The sequence below is a fragment of the Phyllopteryx taeniolatus genome, chromosome 6, assembly GCF_024500385.1.
Source record: "Phyllopteryx taeniolatus isolate TA_2022b chromosome 6, UOR_Ptae_1.2, whole genome shotgun sequence".
Lineage (NCBI taxonomy): Eukaryota > Metazoa > Chordata > Actinopteri > Syngnathiformes > Syngnathidae > Phyllopteryx > Phyllopteryx taeniolatus.
Window position 1 is genome coordinate 12082156 of NC_084507.1, and position 17010 is coordinate 12099165.

At 38.7% G+C, this 17010-nt stretch overlaps 1 protein-coding gene across 2 annotated transcripts in view; it reads right to left on the bottom strand.

Annotated features, from left to right (window-relative positions):
* Nucleotides 1–17010, bottom strand: part of grik3 (glutamate ionotropic receptor kainate type subunit 3) — a 153212-nt gene that overhangs the window by 64396 nt on the left and 71806 nt on the right. For both annotated transcript variants that reach the window (XM_061777099.1, XM_061777100.1), the window contains exons 2-5: nucleotides 16299–16472; nucleotides 11347–11604; nucleotides 9683–9864; nucleotides 1379–1432 (exon numbers count right to left, since the gene is read on the bottom strand). In XM_061777099.1, coding sequence (XP_061633083.1) covers nucleotides 1379–1432; nucleotides 9683–9864; nucleotides 11347–11604; nucleotides 16299–16472 — 668 coding nt within the window. The remainder of the gene's footprint in view (nucleotides 1–1378; nucleotides 1433–9682; nucleotides 9865–11346; nucleotides 11605–16298; nucleotides 16473–17010) is intronic.

The window sequence follows — 17010 nt, forward strand, 5'->3', positions numbered from 1 at the left end:
CACAGAGACACACACTCAGTGTGTGTGTGTGTGTGTGAGAGAGAAAGAGACAATCACAGAGGGCGATAGCAACAGCACAGAACATGCTGCTATTCATTCCCGGTCAGTGTGTTTGTCATGGTGTCAAGGGACAGCAATAGCTTCCTGATGTGTCTGCGCTTGTCGTTGAGAGAGGTGGCGGGGGGCACAAAGGGGATTAAAATGATGTCTAAAACTAAATTGTTGGAGCAATAGGATCCTTGAGCTCCGCATGTATGCGCCGCACTGTTAACATCAAGAAGTTGACGTCATAGGCTGCCTTTGAAAATACCGTAAGCTTTTAAAATCTGGATATTCATCCGTTGTGTGAGTTTTCTTTTATTTTTATTGGAAGAAATGTTTGTTGTTGTTTCACATTAGAGCAAAAGACAAAAATTGGAGCTCCAAGCTTTTTTTTTTTTTTTAAAAGATTTGAATACAAATCACAAAATTTGGAGTCATATGCTTTCTTCATTCATTCATTTTCTGTACCGCTTCTCCTCATGCGGGTCACGGGTATGCTGGCACCTACCCCAGCTGACTGGGCGAAACCCAGAGTACACCCTGAACTAGTCGCCAACCAATCGCAGGGCACATATAGACAAACAAGCATTCGCACTCACCTTAACACCTATGGACAATAAGACTTCAATCAACTTTCCATGCATGTTTTTGGGATGTGGGAGGAAACTGGAGTACCTCGAGAAAACCCACGCAGGCACGGGGAGAACATAGGCGGGGCCTGGATTTGAACCCCAGTCCACCGGCAGATGTGCTAACCAGTCTCCACCGTGCCTCCCACATGCTAAATGTAAAATAAAATTTAAAAAAAAACACAATTTGGTGATACATGCTTTTTGTTGATGAGTGATAACATTCATATTAGTCCATAACAGGTTAATGGTTATTAGCTAAGGACAGCAATCATAATTGAAAATGGATGACATATACCTTACAACTAAATTGTGTGCAGGATTTACTGATAATCCTTTTACAAACGTGCCATTATGTTTTTTTGTTTTTTTGTGTGTGCTCTGTTTTGCATTTGCACACATTTATTTGTTTTTACACAAAGCATTTACAGGATTATTTGCCACATAAAGGCTCACATTGTTGTTTTTTCAAACTCGGGAAGCCACGTTTAATTTTCGATGATGTGTTTTATGGCGCCACCTCAAAAGAACACACGTTGACTTGTCACATAAAAGAGGCGTGTTCACCACGGCAAGCTATATTATGCCTTCCAGGTCGTCAAAGAAAATGGCTCTGTAACAGACTGAATATCGAAGCCCGTTCACAATTCCCCGCTATTCATCATAAAAAACGAGAACAATTTGCATTAATGAGCATGGTACATTACCAGAGTGGTGAAGATGTAGTGGTAGTACTCTGTCATCATCCCCATGGTCTGGGCCTGGAGACCGACAATGGAGACAAAATGAGAAAGGAAGGAAAAGATCGGTGACTCCCAACCAGTTTGCTGTTAGAGATGATCATGTGTACCGCAAAAATTTCACACAATTCGATCCGAATTTTTGTATTTATTTATGTATATTATGATGACCAACTTGCATCAAATATAAAAAAATACAATTTTGTTTTAAATCAGCTTTTTTTTTAATGTGATTTTGTTGCTATGTTTTACATACATTACAACATTTTTTAAATCATAGACATATTTCATATGGTAGCAATTATGCTCTGAAGGTGTGTCTCTCAACATACATGCACTGCTGTTCCAAAAACCTTTTAAGCTGTCTAGAGGAAGAGAATAAAAGGGAGCTACATGACTCAGCAGAAATTATATCCTCAAGCTAATTGCGCTGAGCATGCGTAGTAAGTTAAGTCCTGTCTTCTATTTTTATGTTTAACATTTTCAACTATAATGTCGAACTAATGCAATCCTGTTACTCGTATGATCAGAAAAGGTTCATCATTCATCAATTAATTGAAAAATAATCGACAGATGTATCAATTATTAAAGCGACTTTAAAGGGACAAAAAATGTCTGCCAAATTTGAATGAATAAAAAAAAACACAAGCTATATAAAATGAATTAAATACAAATAAAATAAAAGGCCTGCCTCTAGCTGCAGGACACTGTGGGAGAGTCCACTGAACGCACCTGTCAATCAAATATGTTCATTTGTACCCTGTGTGACAAGTGTCTGGAGTCAGTTTCAGGCTGCAAAATTGTGCTGCTGTGTTCAATAAACAGTTCACTTGCCTTAAGTGTCTCCGTTATGTGGGCACACAATAACACGGAGAGAGGCGCTGATGTATTAAACAACCCCACTGCGGTCAAGCAAGCTTGTTAGCTCGTTAGCTCGCTAGAGAACATAATTAACAGTTAACTTTTCCTTAACTGTCCTTGTTATGTGGGGACGCACAGACAACACTGAGTGAGACACTGACGTATTGGACGGACTCGTCACCGGTCTAGCGAACTTGCTACCTCGTTAGCTCGCTACCTCATTAGCTCACTATCTCATTAGTTTGTGGGCTAGCGAATGTAATAGTTAATTTTCCATTAAGTGTTTCTGTTCTGTGGCTCTACGGCTGGCGCATGGAGTGAGGCTGTGACGTATTGAATGTAGCCAAAGCCGGTCCGCCCTTACGCTAGTCCACTAGCGGCTAATAGCTACTAGCCAATAATAGCAGGCCAATTGGCAGTCGGGCCCTCCAAATCTTCATCGGTTTGCTCTATGCACCACGCGTGTAACACTTCAAGGAAAACACATTTTTTTCGTGGGGGTTGTAGGCATAGCTTGATGGCTAACTGCACAATGTAGGGGTAGAAATGGGCCAAGGTTTTATTACTAAGTAATAGCTACACATAAAATGAGGGCGCTCATTACTCATATAGTGGGGAGGGCTGACTCATTCTGGGAGGCCTGGGAGCGTCAGCAGACCCCGTTTTTAGCCCAACCCAAAAAAAATCCAGACAACTCAGAAGGTGAAAAAAGAGTTTCACACAATATCGCAACAATTCAGTACTAAATTGATCTGAGTCTTTTCACAGGTTTTCAGCACTTCTCTTCCAACATCCATCCATCCATTTTCTGTACATATTTAATGAAATAAATGAAATGACTTTATAGTCCCTTTAAAATTCTTAATTGCAGCCCTCGTAAAATATGAGCCTTGGCTCAATAAAGGATGGGAAAACACTGGTCCAGATGGATCCCACTTGATCTGACAGTCATATAAAACGCAATGGGAGTAGCACGATATATACTGTAAGCTCCAATGCATACCACAATAGCAACGTTGCTTTTCGTGTTTCAATCAAAATAGCTCGCAAATTATTATTATTTTTTTTTACAGCCCAGCACTCCATCACTGCCACTTGGTTTTTTTGTTTTTTTTTCTAGTGGCATTCAAAGGCGGCCCAGTCCCTCAATGGATGTGCGTCGCATTTAATTGCTCCATCTGCTGTCAAGAAAAATCAAGGTTACACGCTTTAAGGCATATGGACCTGAAGGCAAATTCCTCTTCGCTTCTTTCTTTTATATTGTTACTAACTAGAATACACTGAAACACTGAGTTTGTACATGTTTACGTTGTTTCTGTGCAGTAAAGCAATCCTGTTTTTCAATTGTTGTTTAATATTATTCTGACAAATGAATCGCCTTTTTGGCATGCCCCAAAACTCACTAATTTTGATGAGGATGTGTATTGTGAGTATGTGAAATTTTCTGTTTTAAGGGTCATGAACATCACTACCCAAAATTCACTCAGTAGCGCCCCCTGGGAGAAAGAAAATAAGCCCACAGTTACACTGATTGACATGAAATCGGGTGGAAATCGTCTATCATAACAGAATGCACAAAAAAGTGTCAAGGACCCATGCCTGAAATTGAGCAAGAAGTCAGCCATTTTGGGTTGAAGCAGCATACAATAAAAGTTGATCATTTTGAGGATTCGCCATGGAAAAGGGGGGTGCGAGGACACCTTAACCGACAGATGTGTTTCTGATAGTAAAAGACTCAACTTACACTTGACAACAAAGGCCAGTGAAAAGTTTTCTTGTTTTAAATCACCGGGGACACACTTTCCCATTTTCTCCCGTCCAAGCGCCGGACGGAACGCGAGCTGACAGATGCACGTTGATGTGAGCGCATGCAGACAACTTGCTCGCATTGTGGCATGACAAAAAAACGGTGTGTGTATGCAGTATGTACAGTATATACTGTACATGTAGTACACTGCTCGTGTTGAGATTTTGAAAGCCTGTAATGGCATAAAAGGCACTTTGTCACATCTGTTGTGCCTGGCCATGGATGAAGTCCCACATTGCACTCATTATCTTGGATAAGGGCGGGCAGTGGCTGTCAAAAGTGCACGAGATTCATTTCCTCAAGAGGTGATTCATTGTGTATCCAAATGTTCAGTTACCGAGATGAGTTATTGAAGCACCTTTTAAGCAGAATTATTCCCGAAATATCATCCCAGTTTCTTCGTGCAATTTTGAGACTGTATCGTAATAAAATTATGACTTTTTTATTGGATTATTCCAATGGAATTAATGTGCTACTTTGACTTTGCCTTGCAAAATAAATTATCATTATTATTATTATTAATAATTATTATTATTATTGTAAAATAGTTTGTTTTTTCCTGCAACATAACACATTTCTCCTCGTAATATTGACACTTTATTTTGAAAATATACATTTTTTCATTGTGATTTTTCTCCTACAAAATAAAAAAATCTCATACTATTATTATGTTAACAGTTTAGTGAAAACGTATTGAGTATAATAAATTGCAAATAAAATTAAAAGAATTACATTTTAATTAAATTAATTAAAATAGACATTTTCATAATATTGCAGATGCATTCTTGTAAATATTCTCCTTTTTAAACTTCTAACAATGCATTTAAATCCCTGCAATATTTAGTCTTTTTTTTGACTGCAAAACTATATTTTTTTTCTTAAATTAGGATTTCATGAGTGTTATATTTTTAGCTTTTTCCCTACAAAATAATATTTTTCCCATAATATTATTACATTACATGGAAAAGGATGATTACATGGAAAAGGATGACACGCTGTGGCAACCACTTTTCTCCGGGCACTCCGGTTTCCTCCCACATCCCAAAAACATGCATCAATTGGAGACTCTAAATTGCCCGTAGGCATGACTGTGAGTGCGAATGGTTGTTTGTTCCTATGTGCCCTGCGATTGGCTGGCAACCAGTTCAGGGTGTACCCCGCCTCCTGCCCGATGACAGCTGGGATAGGCTCCAGCACGCCCGCGACCCTAGTGAGGAGAAGCGGCTCAGAAAATGGATGGATGGATGGATATTCAATTATTTTTTGTTTTCCCCACAAAGATACCTTCACCTATTTCTATGGCCTTTGTGTTTACTCTAATATTAGAACTTCATTCTTGCAGTAGTCTGTATTTTTTCAATCCCCCAAAATGATGAATGTTTTCTTATGTATTTTTTGTCATTGTAATTTTTTATATTTTTCATCAAATTTATTTTCATATTACAATTTAATTCAATGTAATATTCTGATGTTTTTGCCTGAAATATTACAACCTATATTGTAATATTTGAAATTAAATTGTTACAATTTTTATTGTAATCTTTCAACCTAAATTATGTAATATTTTGACTTTTTCCCTGCAAGATTACTACTTATTTTCTCGTAATATTGTGTCTTTATCCTCGTGAGATAATTATCAAACTTTTTTTCATATAGGATTGCCACTTAATTTTAAAAGTATTTTGACATTTATTTTTCCTTGCAAAATTTTTTCTCATAGTTTTATAACTTTATTACTCAAACATGTTTTGTATCTCCCCCGCCAAAATACTTTCTTCTGGACTTAATTTTGCAATATTTCTATCGCCAAGCTTTCTTATGATTATACAAGACCTGTTTTTCTGACACACTAAATATGTGTGGAGGATTTGAGTCCTTTTGACCTGCGTGAGCCGCTTTCACAAACTTTTTCATCACATTAAAATAATCAGATGATAATTATGTGCTTAAACAAGTTTGTAATCAAACATCAGCGACTGGCAAAACATTCAAATCACTCTTGATTTCCCTTTCATTTCAGAGATGATCGCACACGGACAGTTTATCCATGAAGGAGAAACGTGCCTCAAAACCTCCTGTGGCTCCTTTCTTTGTAGACGGGCCACAAGCGGATTTGCGTCAACTTCCATCTCAATAACTTGGGGAGGGAGGAGACGATGCATTTTTGTGAAACGTTAACACAAAGTGACAGCAAACTTAATGGAAGAGGGGAAGAGGAGGTCTACAGACTCACTACATGATTGCTTATATCCTTCCATTCATCTATCCATCCACTTTCTATACCGCAGCTCATTCTCAACAAATGGACTAAAAACGAGATCAGTCATTCTCCAATCTTTCACACCAAGTACCACCTAAAAAAAATTAAAAATAGTACTATGACATAAGTAGTACCATCATCATGGCCGACATTAAAATGCAGAAGCGTAGTAGGCCTAAGTGTTCATCCGAAATAAAACATACTTTATTCCTAATTAGGATATTTAACATTACTGTAACATCCATCCAGCCATCCATTTTATGTACCGCTTATCCTCACGAGGGCGTGCTGGAGCCTATCCCAGCTGACTCTGGGCGAGAGGTGTGGCACACCTCAAACTGGTTGCCAGCCAATCGTAGGGCACATATAGACAAGCAACCAATTTAGCGACTTCAATCAACCTCCCATGCATGTCTTTGGGATGTGGGAGGAAACCGGAGTACCCGGAGAAAACCCACGCAGGCACGGCTAGAACATGCAAACTCCACACAGGAAGGCTGAAGCCTGAATTTTAATCCATAAACTGAACTGTGGCGGACTACACCCTGAACTGGTCACCAGTCAGTCACAGGGCATTATTGTAATACAGGTATACAAAGTTAAATAGAAATTGTACCTAAATAAAACAGATAGCCCTTAAATATTTAAATGCCTCTGTATTGAAAGTTGAAAACAACTAAACTCAGGCAATGCTTCTTTTACGTACCACTAGAGGAAGCCCGTGTACCACTATCAATACGCGTACCACACTTTGAGAATCACGGAAGTATATCATACGATTTACAGTGGTTCGTTGAGATACGAGCCGTCATTCAGTCGATTTTTTGCTTTAACTTGCGAGCGCGAACTTGAGATACAAGCGCTTTGTGTGGGCCGTGAACTCGACTCATCTCACTTCACAATAAGCAGCAAGGTGGCAAATAATGATTTGAATAATTCATCAAAAAAGAGGTTTCAAGTTCTTTAAAGCCACTCCCGTTTGAAGCTTACTGTCAAACGAAACATAAAACAAAGTACACCTTATGTATTTAAAACAAACTATGTTGCCTTGAGACCGGCTTAATGCTAACATCAATGGAAAATGCCATTAACCTGCTAAGGTTAGCATCGATAGTCGCGATTTTTCAACCTTTGAAGCAAAGGATATCTGAACACATATGGTGAAACAACACATGTATTCAGCTAATATAACAATACTCACAGGCATACATTCAATTCTTTGCACTCGTAATATTTTGATTTTATTATTCAAGGCAAAGTAAATTTATTTATATAGCGCATTTCATACATAAAGTAACTCAATGTGCTTTAAATGTGCTGTAATTAAAAGCTTTTAAAATCAAAAGGGGAAAAAAAAGGCTTATAAACATTTAAAACAAAGAGGAAAAAATAAAAATGAAAATATAATTAAAACAACGTACAGTGCAAGAAATATCATTTAAAAGTGGAAATGCTCTCAAAAGCGTGGGGGAAAAGAAGAGTTTTTAACCTGGATTTAAGTATTTTTAGTTCCCCCCCACAAAATAAATACTCTCTTCCCCTGTTTTTATGGCCCTATTTTTGTTGCATTTCTATTGTAATATTAGAAAATAATTCTTGCAATATTCTGTATTTTGTGCACAAAATATTGTTTTCTATATGATGTATTTGTTTCAATTGTAATATATTTAGCCTTTTAACCACAAGATAAAAGTTTCATCCTCATATTGAAATTTTCTTCTCATAAAATTAGCAATTATCAACAATATTTTTTCATTGCAAAATTATATTTTTCTCATACTATTTTAAACTTATTCCTCAAATACTTTCTTCTCAACTGATTTTTTGCAATATTTTTCTCACAAAGCCTTCTTGTGATATCGTGTGCCTTGTTTTTCTGAGACATGAAATATGGGTGGAGGATTTGAGTGCTGTTCACTTACAAGAGTTGCTTTCACAAACTTTTCCTTGTGTTTATTTCCATTGTGTTTTCTTGTAAATAGTTTTTTTTTTAAGTCAAAATTTCTGTGTCAAAAACATGTTTCGTGAAATCTTTACTTTTTGTGCCATATTTCAATACTAAACATTTTATTTTTTTGTCAAATAAAATTTTCTTTTATTCATAAATTTGGATTATTTTGTCAAAATATTATATTTTGGGGTATTCTTTTTTAAAATTTTAATACCTTTTGTCAAATTATAATTCATTCTTTGGTTTTATTCCAGATTTGTTGTTTAGGTCATATTTTTTGTAGATTTTCTTTTGTGCCATATTTTAATACTACACATTTTATTTATTTTTTGTCAAATTGAGTTTTCTGGTCAAATTTTAAATGATCTTTAATTCTTAAATTTGGATTGTCAAAATTTTAAATTTTGGGGTACTCTTTTTTTTTTTTTTTAAATCTTATTACTTTTTGTCAAATTATAATTTCTTTTTTTGGTTTTCCATCAAATTTTTTTTTTTGGACAAATCTTCATGATTTCCTCAAAAATGTTTCTTGTAATGTTTATTGTTTGGGTCAAATATTGGTAGTTATCCTTAAGTTTTTATTTTCTTTCAAATTTGTAATTTTCTGGTCAAATTTAGATTTTTGTAATTTTTTGGACAAATTTTAATAGTTTCTTCAAACTTTTAATTCATAACTTTTTTGTTACCCAATGTTTTTACAACATTCATATTCACATTTGTTAAAAAAAAATCATGGTCACATTTTGATCGTTTCCTTTTGGTGAAATTTAGATTTTTGTCATTTTTTTAAAATTAAATTTGTATCGTTTTGTCACATTTTTAAGACATTTTTAAAAATTAAGGTTTGTTAAAGTAATGATAATTTTTTTTGTCAATTTTTATTTCTTTTTGATTCTCTCAATCAAATGTAGGTTTTTGTCATATTTTTTGAGTTTTCTTAGCAAATTTAGAGTTTTGGGTAAATGTTTATTTTTTTTCATATCCATTTTTTTCACATCATTCTTTCTCAAATTATTACAAGCATTTTAATTTGTCCAAATAAGTTTATTTGACAATTTTGATTCTCGTCATTTTATTAAGTCAAATTATTGTTTAGTTTTCAGTCAAATTTTGGAATTGTGTAATATCTGTGCTGCTTTTTTTCTTACATTTAATTTAAGCTTTCTGTTTTGTAATTTTTTTTCTTTGTGGTTAGTAAATGACTAACTTTCTATTGATCAGTAGTGCTTTATTCGTCTTATATTTTTGTACTTTTTCCAACTCTTTGTTATTTTATATTGGCGATTGTCTTATTTTGTACTTTATGTGAACTAAACTCATATATTTTTCATGGAACTCCTCAACCAAGTGGTCAGGATTCCCCGTTGGACATCCTTGGACGTTGCCACTCACCTGCTTGAGGATCTGCGCGGCCATGTGGTGGCTGCAGTCAAAGATGATGCGGAACTCGCGGCTCTTCTTCATCTCCTTGAGGAGGGGCCGCGTGTCCTGCGTGTCCACCGGCAGTTGTCGGATCTTCAGCCGGATGTTGTACCTGGAAGGCGCCATGATCAGTTCCTGCAGTCTTATCAAGCCTGGGAGAACGTAAAGTGGACACTTCATTAGGTACACTTGCACAGTATCATGACATTCAATAAATGAGCAGTATCAAAAAGATGATTTTGTTTGACAATGACGGAGGTTTTCATTTGACAGAGAACATGGTTATTGTTGCAGTAAAATGTCTTCGTCAGAAAATCTCAAGATATTCATTTAAGAGAATTTGAAATCTATATCGAAAAGTGAGCAAATTCCTCCTGAATAAATCTAAATCTGTCATTTTTTACAGAAACATACCATGGATTATTGTATCTCTTTTATTATTATAATTTTTGTTGGATTGCATCATAAAAGAGTAACTTAAAAAAAAGCGCATTTCTCCTGAATCCAAAAAGAAAAAAAATAATAATCATAATACATTCAATGATTATTTCAATGGTATTTTAATTGTATAGATTTTTATTTGATATATGCCAGTGAGTAATATTGTATGTGGTCTGTATGTGTCTTACACCATTTGTGATTAAATATTTGTTGTTTAAAGGTTTACAACGAGCACGATTTCAATGCTTGCTCCGTTAGCCCAACTGAGGCGTTTCACATTGTGCGTTAGCACATCTGCGTCACAGTTCTGGGAACTGGGTTTGAGTATAAGCGGTAAAGAAAATGGATGAAAAATGGAGAAAATACATCGCCGGCAGGGTGGACAACTAGTTATCACATCTGCCTCACAGTTCTCAGGACCGGGGTTCAAATCCCGGCCCCGCCTGTGTGGGGTTTGCATGTTCTCCCCGTGCCAAAGTGGGTTTTCTCCGAGCACTCCAGTTTCCTCCCACGTGCCAAAAACATGCGTGGTAGGTTGATTGAAGATTCTAAATTTCCCGTATGTGTGAATGTGAGTGCGAATGGTTGTTTGTTTCTATGTGCCCTGTGATTGGCTGGCGACCGGTTCAGGGTATACCCCGCCTCTCGCCCAAAGTTTGCTGGGATAGGCTCCAGCAGTCTGCAACCCTAGTGAGGATAAGCGGTAAAGAAAATGGATATAACAACACACACATATATATATATATATATATATATATATTCATTCATATAAGAGTATGATTGGTACAAGCAAAAAGTCTGCATAATATTTTTACTTTTTTTTAATAATTGATTTAATCAAATATATATATATATATATATATATATATATATATATATATATATATATATTCATTCATATAAGAGTATGATTGGTACAAGCAAAAAGTCTGCATAATATTTTTACTTTTTTTTAATAATTGATTTAATCAAATATATATATATATATATATATATATATATATATATATATATATATATTCATTCATATAAGAGTATGATTGGTACAAGCAAAAAGTCTGCATAATATTTTTACTTTTTTTTAATAATTGATTTAATCAAATATATATATATATATATATAATAATTTATATGAAAGAAATTGTTGGCTTGTGGATGTGTCCCTAATGTTTTATCTGTCAAACGGCGCTCACCCGTACTGTCGTCATAGACCACGGTGGCCGTTTTCCACTTGAGGAATTGCACCAGGTCGAGGATGGCGGAGCTGAGTGACGAGTAATCGGGGTACAGGTTGGCGTAGAAAGTGTCCCTGTTGTCCATGGGGTGGTGCTTCCAGCGCACCTGCACGTGGGGCACCTCCAGCGCGTTGCAGATGGACTGCACGGCGTTGGACGACGAGCTGTGCGACGGCCCGAAGATGGCCACCACTCCCAGGGACAGCTGGTCGCACGCTGCCACAGACAGAAAGAGAGAGCATGAATGTGAGACCAGCGTACTTAATTGTCACACAGTAAAGGTTCTGCCTGCTCAGCACAATACAGCTCAGCTAAGGTGAAAATTGATTTTATATTATGAAATTCATAATGTCTAATACATTTGTTTGTTTTCTTTCAACATATTTTTATCTTTTTTTGGGGGGGGGGTCGTATTTTGATTTGTTTTGTTTTGGGGGGTCCAATGTTGATGTTTTTTATTTTGATTAATTTTCATGTTTGTGATTTTTGTTTCATTTTTGGTAGTTTAACAGTCAATTTTGCAGCAAAAGGTTAATAGTTTCCTCATCATTTTTTAAATTGATTTTGGAAAATATTGCGTTTTCTTGTCAAATTTATATTTTTGTCAAAATTGGAGAGTTGTGACAATTTGTCAAAGCATTTTAAATACCACATGAAAAAAGTTTCACTTTGGATTAGTTTTATTGTTCTTGGTACAAATGAGGTTTTTAAAGTCATATTTTTATAAATGCAGCCCTATGGGGGGCACAAGCCAGTGCAAACTGTAGGCCGGTCCCAAGCCCGGATAAATGCAGAGGGTTGCGTCAGGAAGTGCATCCGGCTTAAAACTTTGCCAAACAAATATGAGCGTTCATCCAAAGAATTCCGGATCGGTCGTGGCCCGGGTTAACAACGTCGGCGCCGTCAACCTGCAGGGCACCGATGTAGATTCAGCTACTATGGGTTGAAGTTGAAGAAGAAGAAGAGGTGGAAAGCGGGTTCTTCGGCAGAAAGAGAAGAGGAAAGCACAGAGCCTCGAACTGAATGTGGGGACTTTGAATGTTGGGACTATGACAGGAAAATCTCGGGAGTTGGTTGACATGATGATGAGGAGAAAGTTTTGATATATTGTGTGTCGAGGAGAGCAGATGGAAAGGCAGTAAGGCTAGAGGTTTAGGGGCAGGGTTTAAATTCCATCCATCCATCTTTTACCGCTTATCCGAGGTCGGGTCGTGGGGGCAGTAGCTTCAGCAGGGACGCCCAGACTTCCCTTTCCCCAGCCACTTCATCCATCTCTTCCGGGGGGATCCCGAGGCGTTCCCAGGCCAGCCGAAGGATGTAGTCTCTCCAGCGTGTCCTGGGTCGTCCCCGGGGTCTCCTCCCGGTGGGACGTGCCCGGAACACCTCACCAGGGACGCGTCCGGGAGGCATCCAAATCAGATGCCCCAGCCACCTCATCTGGCTCCTCTCGATGTGAAGGAGTAACGGCTCTACTCTGAGATCCTCCCGGATGACCGAGCTTCTCACCCTATCTCTAAGGGAGAGCCCGGACACCCTGCGGAGGAAACTCATTTCGGCCGCTTGTATCCGGGATCTCGTTCTTTCCGTCACGACAGGGTTTAAATTATTTTATTTTTTTATTCTAATTTTATTTTATTGGTGTAGATGGGAAGAGAAATGGAGTCGGGGTTATTTTAAAAGAAGAGTTGGCTAAGAATGTCTTGAAGCTGAAAAGAGTATCAGATCGAGTGATGAGGCTGAAACTTGAAATTGAGGGTGTTATGTATAATGTGATTAGTGGCTATGCCCCACAGGTAGGATATGACCTAGAGGTGAAATATAAATTCTGGAAGGAGCTAGACGAAGTAGTTCTGAGCATCCCAGACAGAGAGAGAGTCGTGATTGGTGCAGATTGTAATGGACATGTTGGTGAAGGAAAGAGGGGTGATGAAGAAGTGATGGGTAAGTCTGGCATCTAGGAAAGGAACTTGGAGGGACAGATGGTGGTAGACTTTGCAAATAGGATGCAAATGGCTGCAGTGAACACTTTTTTCCAGAAGAGGCAGGAATATAGGGTGAATATAAGAGCGGAGGTAGAAGCTCGCAGGTGGATTACATCTTGTGCAGATGATGTAATCTGAACGAGGTTACAGACTGTAAGGCAGTGGTAGGGGAGAGTGTGGCTAGACAGCATAGGATGGCAGTGTGTAAGAAGACTCTGGTGGTGGGGAGGAAGATTAGGAAGACAAAGGCAGAGCAGAGAACCATGTGGTGGAAGCTGAGACAGGATGAGTGTTGTGCAGCTTTTTGGGAAGAGGTGAGACAGGTTCTCGGTGGACAGGAGGAGCTTCCAGAAGACTGGACCACTACAGCCAAGGTGATCAGAGAGGCAGGCAGGAGAGTACTTGGTGTATCTTCTGGCAGGAAAGGAGAGAAGGAGACTTGGTGGTGGAACCTCACAGTACAGGAAATCATACAAGGAAAAAGGTTAGCTCAGTGGGACACTGAGAGGACCGAGGAGAGGCAAAAGGAATACATTGAGATGCGACACAGGGCAAAGGTAGAGGTGGCAAAGGCCAAACAAGAGGCATATGATGACATGTATGGCAGGTTGGACACTAAGGAAGGAGAAAAAGATCTATACAGGTTGGCCAGACAGAGGGATAGAGATGGGAAGGATGTGCATCAGGTTAGTGTGATAGAAATGTTGACTGGTGCCAGCAGTGTGCTAGCTCGATGGAAAGAATACTTCAAGGAGTTGATGAACGAGGAAAATGAGAGAGAACGGAGAGTAGTAGAGGCAAGTGTGGTGGACCAGGAAGTGGCAATGATTAGTAAGGGGGAAGTTAGAAAGGCATTAAAGAGGATGAAAAATGGAACGGCAGTTGGTCCTGATGACATTCCTGTGGAGGTATGGAAGCATCTAGGAGAGGTGGCTGTGGAGTTTTTGACCAGCTTGTTCAATAGAATTCTAGCGCGTGAGAAGATGCCTGAGGAATGGAGGAAAAGTGTGCTGGTGCCCATTTTTAAGAACAAGGGTGAATAAAATTGATGAGGCAAACAATGAAGTTATGGGAAAGAGTAGTGGAGGCTAGACTCAGGACAGAAGTGAGTATTTGTGAGCAACAGAATGGTTTCATGCCTAGAAAGAGTACCACAGATGCATTCTTTGCCTTGAGGATGTTGATGGAAAAGTACAGAGAAGGTCAGAAGGAGCTACATTGTGTCTTTGTAGATCTAGAGAGAGCCTATGACAGAGTACCCAGAGAGGAACTGTGGTACTGCATGCAGAAGTCTGGAGTGGCAGAGAAGTATGTTAGAATAATACAGGACATGTACGAGGGCAGCAGCATAACGGGGAGGTGTGCTGTAGGTGTGACAGACGAATTTAAGGTGGAAGTGGGACTGCATCAGGGATCAGCCCTGAGCCCCTTCCTGTTTGCAGTGGTGATGGATAGGCTGACAGATGAGGTTAGAGTGGAATCCCCGTGGACCATGATGTTTGCAGATGACATTGTGATCTGCAGTGAAAGCAGGGAGCAGGTGGAGGAACAGTTAGAAAGATGGAGGCATGCACTGGAAAGCAGAGGAATGAAGATTAGCCAAAGTAACAGAATATATGTGCATGAATGAGAGGGGTGGTGGGGGAAGAGTGAGGCTACAGGGAGAAGAGATAGCAAGGGTGGAGGACTTTAGATACTTGGGGTCAACCGTCCAGAGCAATGGTGAGTGTGGTCAGGAAGTGAAGAAACAGGTCCAAGCAGGTTGGAACGGGTGGAGGAAGGTGTCATGTGTGTTATGGGACAGAAGAGTCTCTGCTAGGATGAAAGGCAAAGTTTATAAAACAGTGGTTAGGCCAGCCATGATGTACGGATTAGAGACAGTGGCACTGAAGAGACAACAGGAAGCAGGGCTGGAGGTGGCAGAAATGAAGATGTTGAGGTTTGCTCTCGGAGTGACCAGGTTGGATAAAATTAGAAAGGAGCTCATCAGAGGGACGGCCAAGGTTCGATGTTTTGGAGACAAAGTTAGAGAGAGCAGACTTCGATGGTTTGGACACGTCCAGAGGAGAAATAGTGAGTATATTGGTAGAAGGATGATGAGGATGGAGCTGCCAGGCAAGAGAGCTAGAGGAAGACCAAAGAGAAGGTTGATGGATGTCGTGAGGGAAGACATGAGGGCAGTTGGTGTTCGAGAGGAGGATGCAGGAGATAGGCTTACATGGAAAAGGATGACGCGCTGTGGCGACCTCTGAGGGACAAGCCGAAAGGAAAAGAAGAAAGTCCTATTTTGACTTTTGCTATTTTTGTGTATTTTCTTATAGTTTTCGTTGTTGGGATTTTACTCTTCCCGTCAAAATTTGTTTCCTGTCAATTTCAAGTCTGTTTGCGATCCATTTTTTGTTGTTGTTGTAAAATCCTGTTTTGATCGTTTTCTCGTCATATTTTTAGTTTTTATTCAAAATAGAATATATTTGTCGATTAAAATAATTTCATACAATTTAGATTTCTTTTTGGGGGTCATATTTTGGTAGTTTCCTTGTCAAGTACTTATTTTTTGTCAATTTTTGTGTTTGTTCTGTTGATTCTATTTGTTAATTATTTTTTGTATCCAAATGTTTTTATCAAAAGAATGTTTTGTAAAATTCAGATTTTTTATTTTATTTTTTTTTATTTTTTGGGGGGGGGTCATATTTTAAGAGTTTTCTAATCAGATTTTGCTAGTTTTGTCAAAATAGAATAGCTTATTTTTGGTCAAATTCTACTAGTCTATGTTCCATTTGGATATTTTACTTTGAAATATCCATCCATCCATCCATTTTCTATCCCGCTTAAAGTCACTAGGGTCGTGGGCGTGCTGGAGTATGGCGATCCAAATTTTACGCTTATGAAACTTCTCCGAAAGTGGACATCAGAGAGACATTGACCCACCTTTCCTGGATGCCTCGAAGCTGTCGTAGATGTTAATCCTCTGTATGTCATACGTCAGCGTGGTGTTGGGCAGTAAGGTCCTGTTTCTGTTGATGTTGTTGACGGCAAATTTGAAGGCCAGCTCCTCAGCGCTGACCAGGGAGACGGGTCCGTCCATTTGCTCGAAAATCCCGCCTGGATAAAAGCATATTGGAGAAAAAAAACAAACACATTAGCATCGATCATCTTCAACAAAAGATGCCGGGCCTTCGTGTGACTAAATGGAGGGAAAATACAGATAAATACGCAGTGACTCTTTGAAGTCTGAAGCCTTAATGGATAGAAGGAGCCTGTTGTGTTCCATCAGACATGCCAAACATCCAAGTCGCTCGCCCACCTCACTCTCCATTGACGAGTCTTTTTATTTCAATGCAAAAGAGGAAAACTAACATTTCTACATGCGCATTACATGCAAGTGTCTTTCTGCGGTAAATATTCACTTCTCAACCACATACTGCAATGCGTTCACCACGGGCTGGTTTGTGGAAAACTAGATACTGATATGTGATTGACTGTTGTGGACTATCCTTGTGTTTTTTTTGTTTTTTTTTTGGGGGGGGGGGGGAGGTTGTTGCTGTTGATTCAGTCCTAACTAGTTTGCTGTCTCAAGAAGTAAAACTTAATGTCAGCAACTGCATTGGTAGGTGAGCAAGATCCACACTATGGCACATGT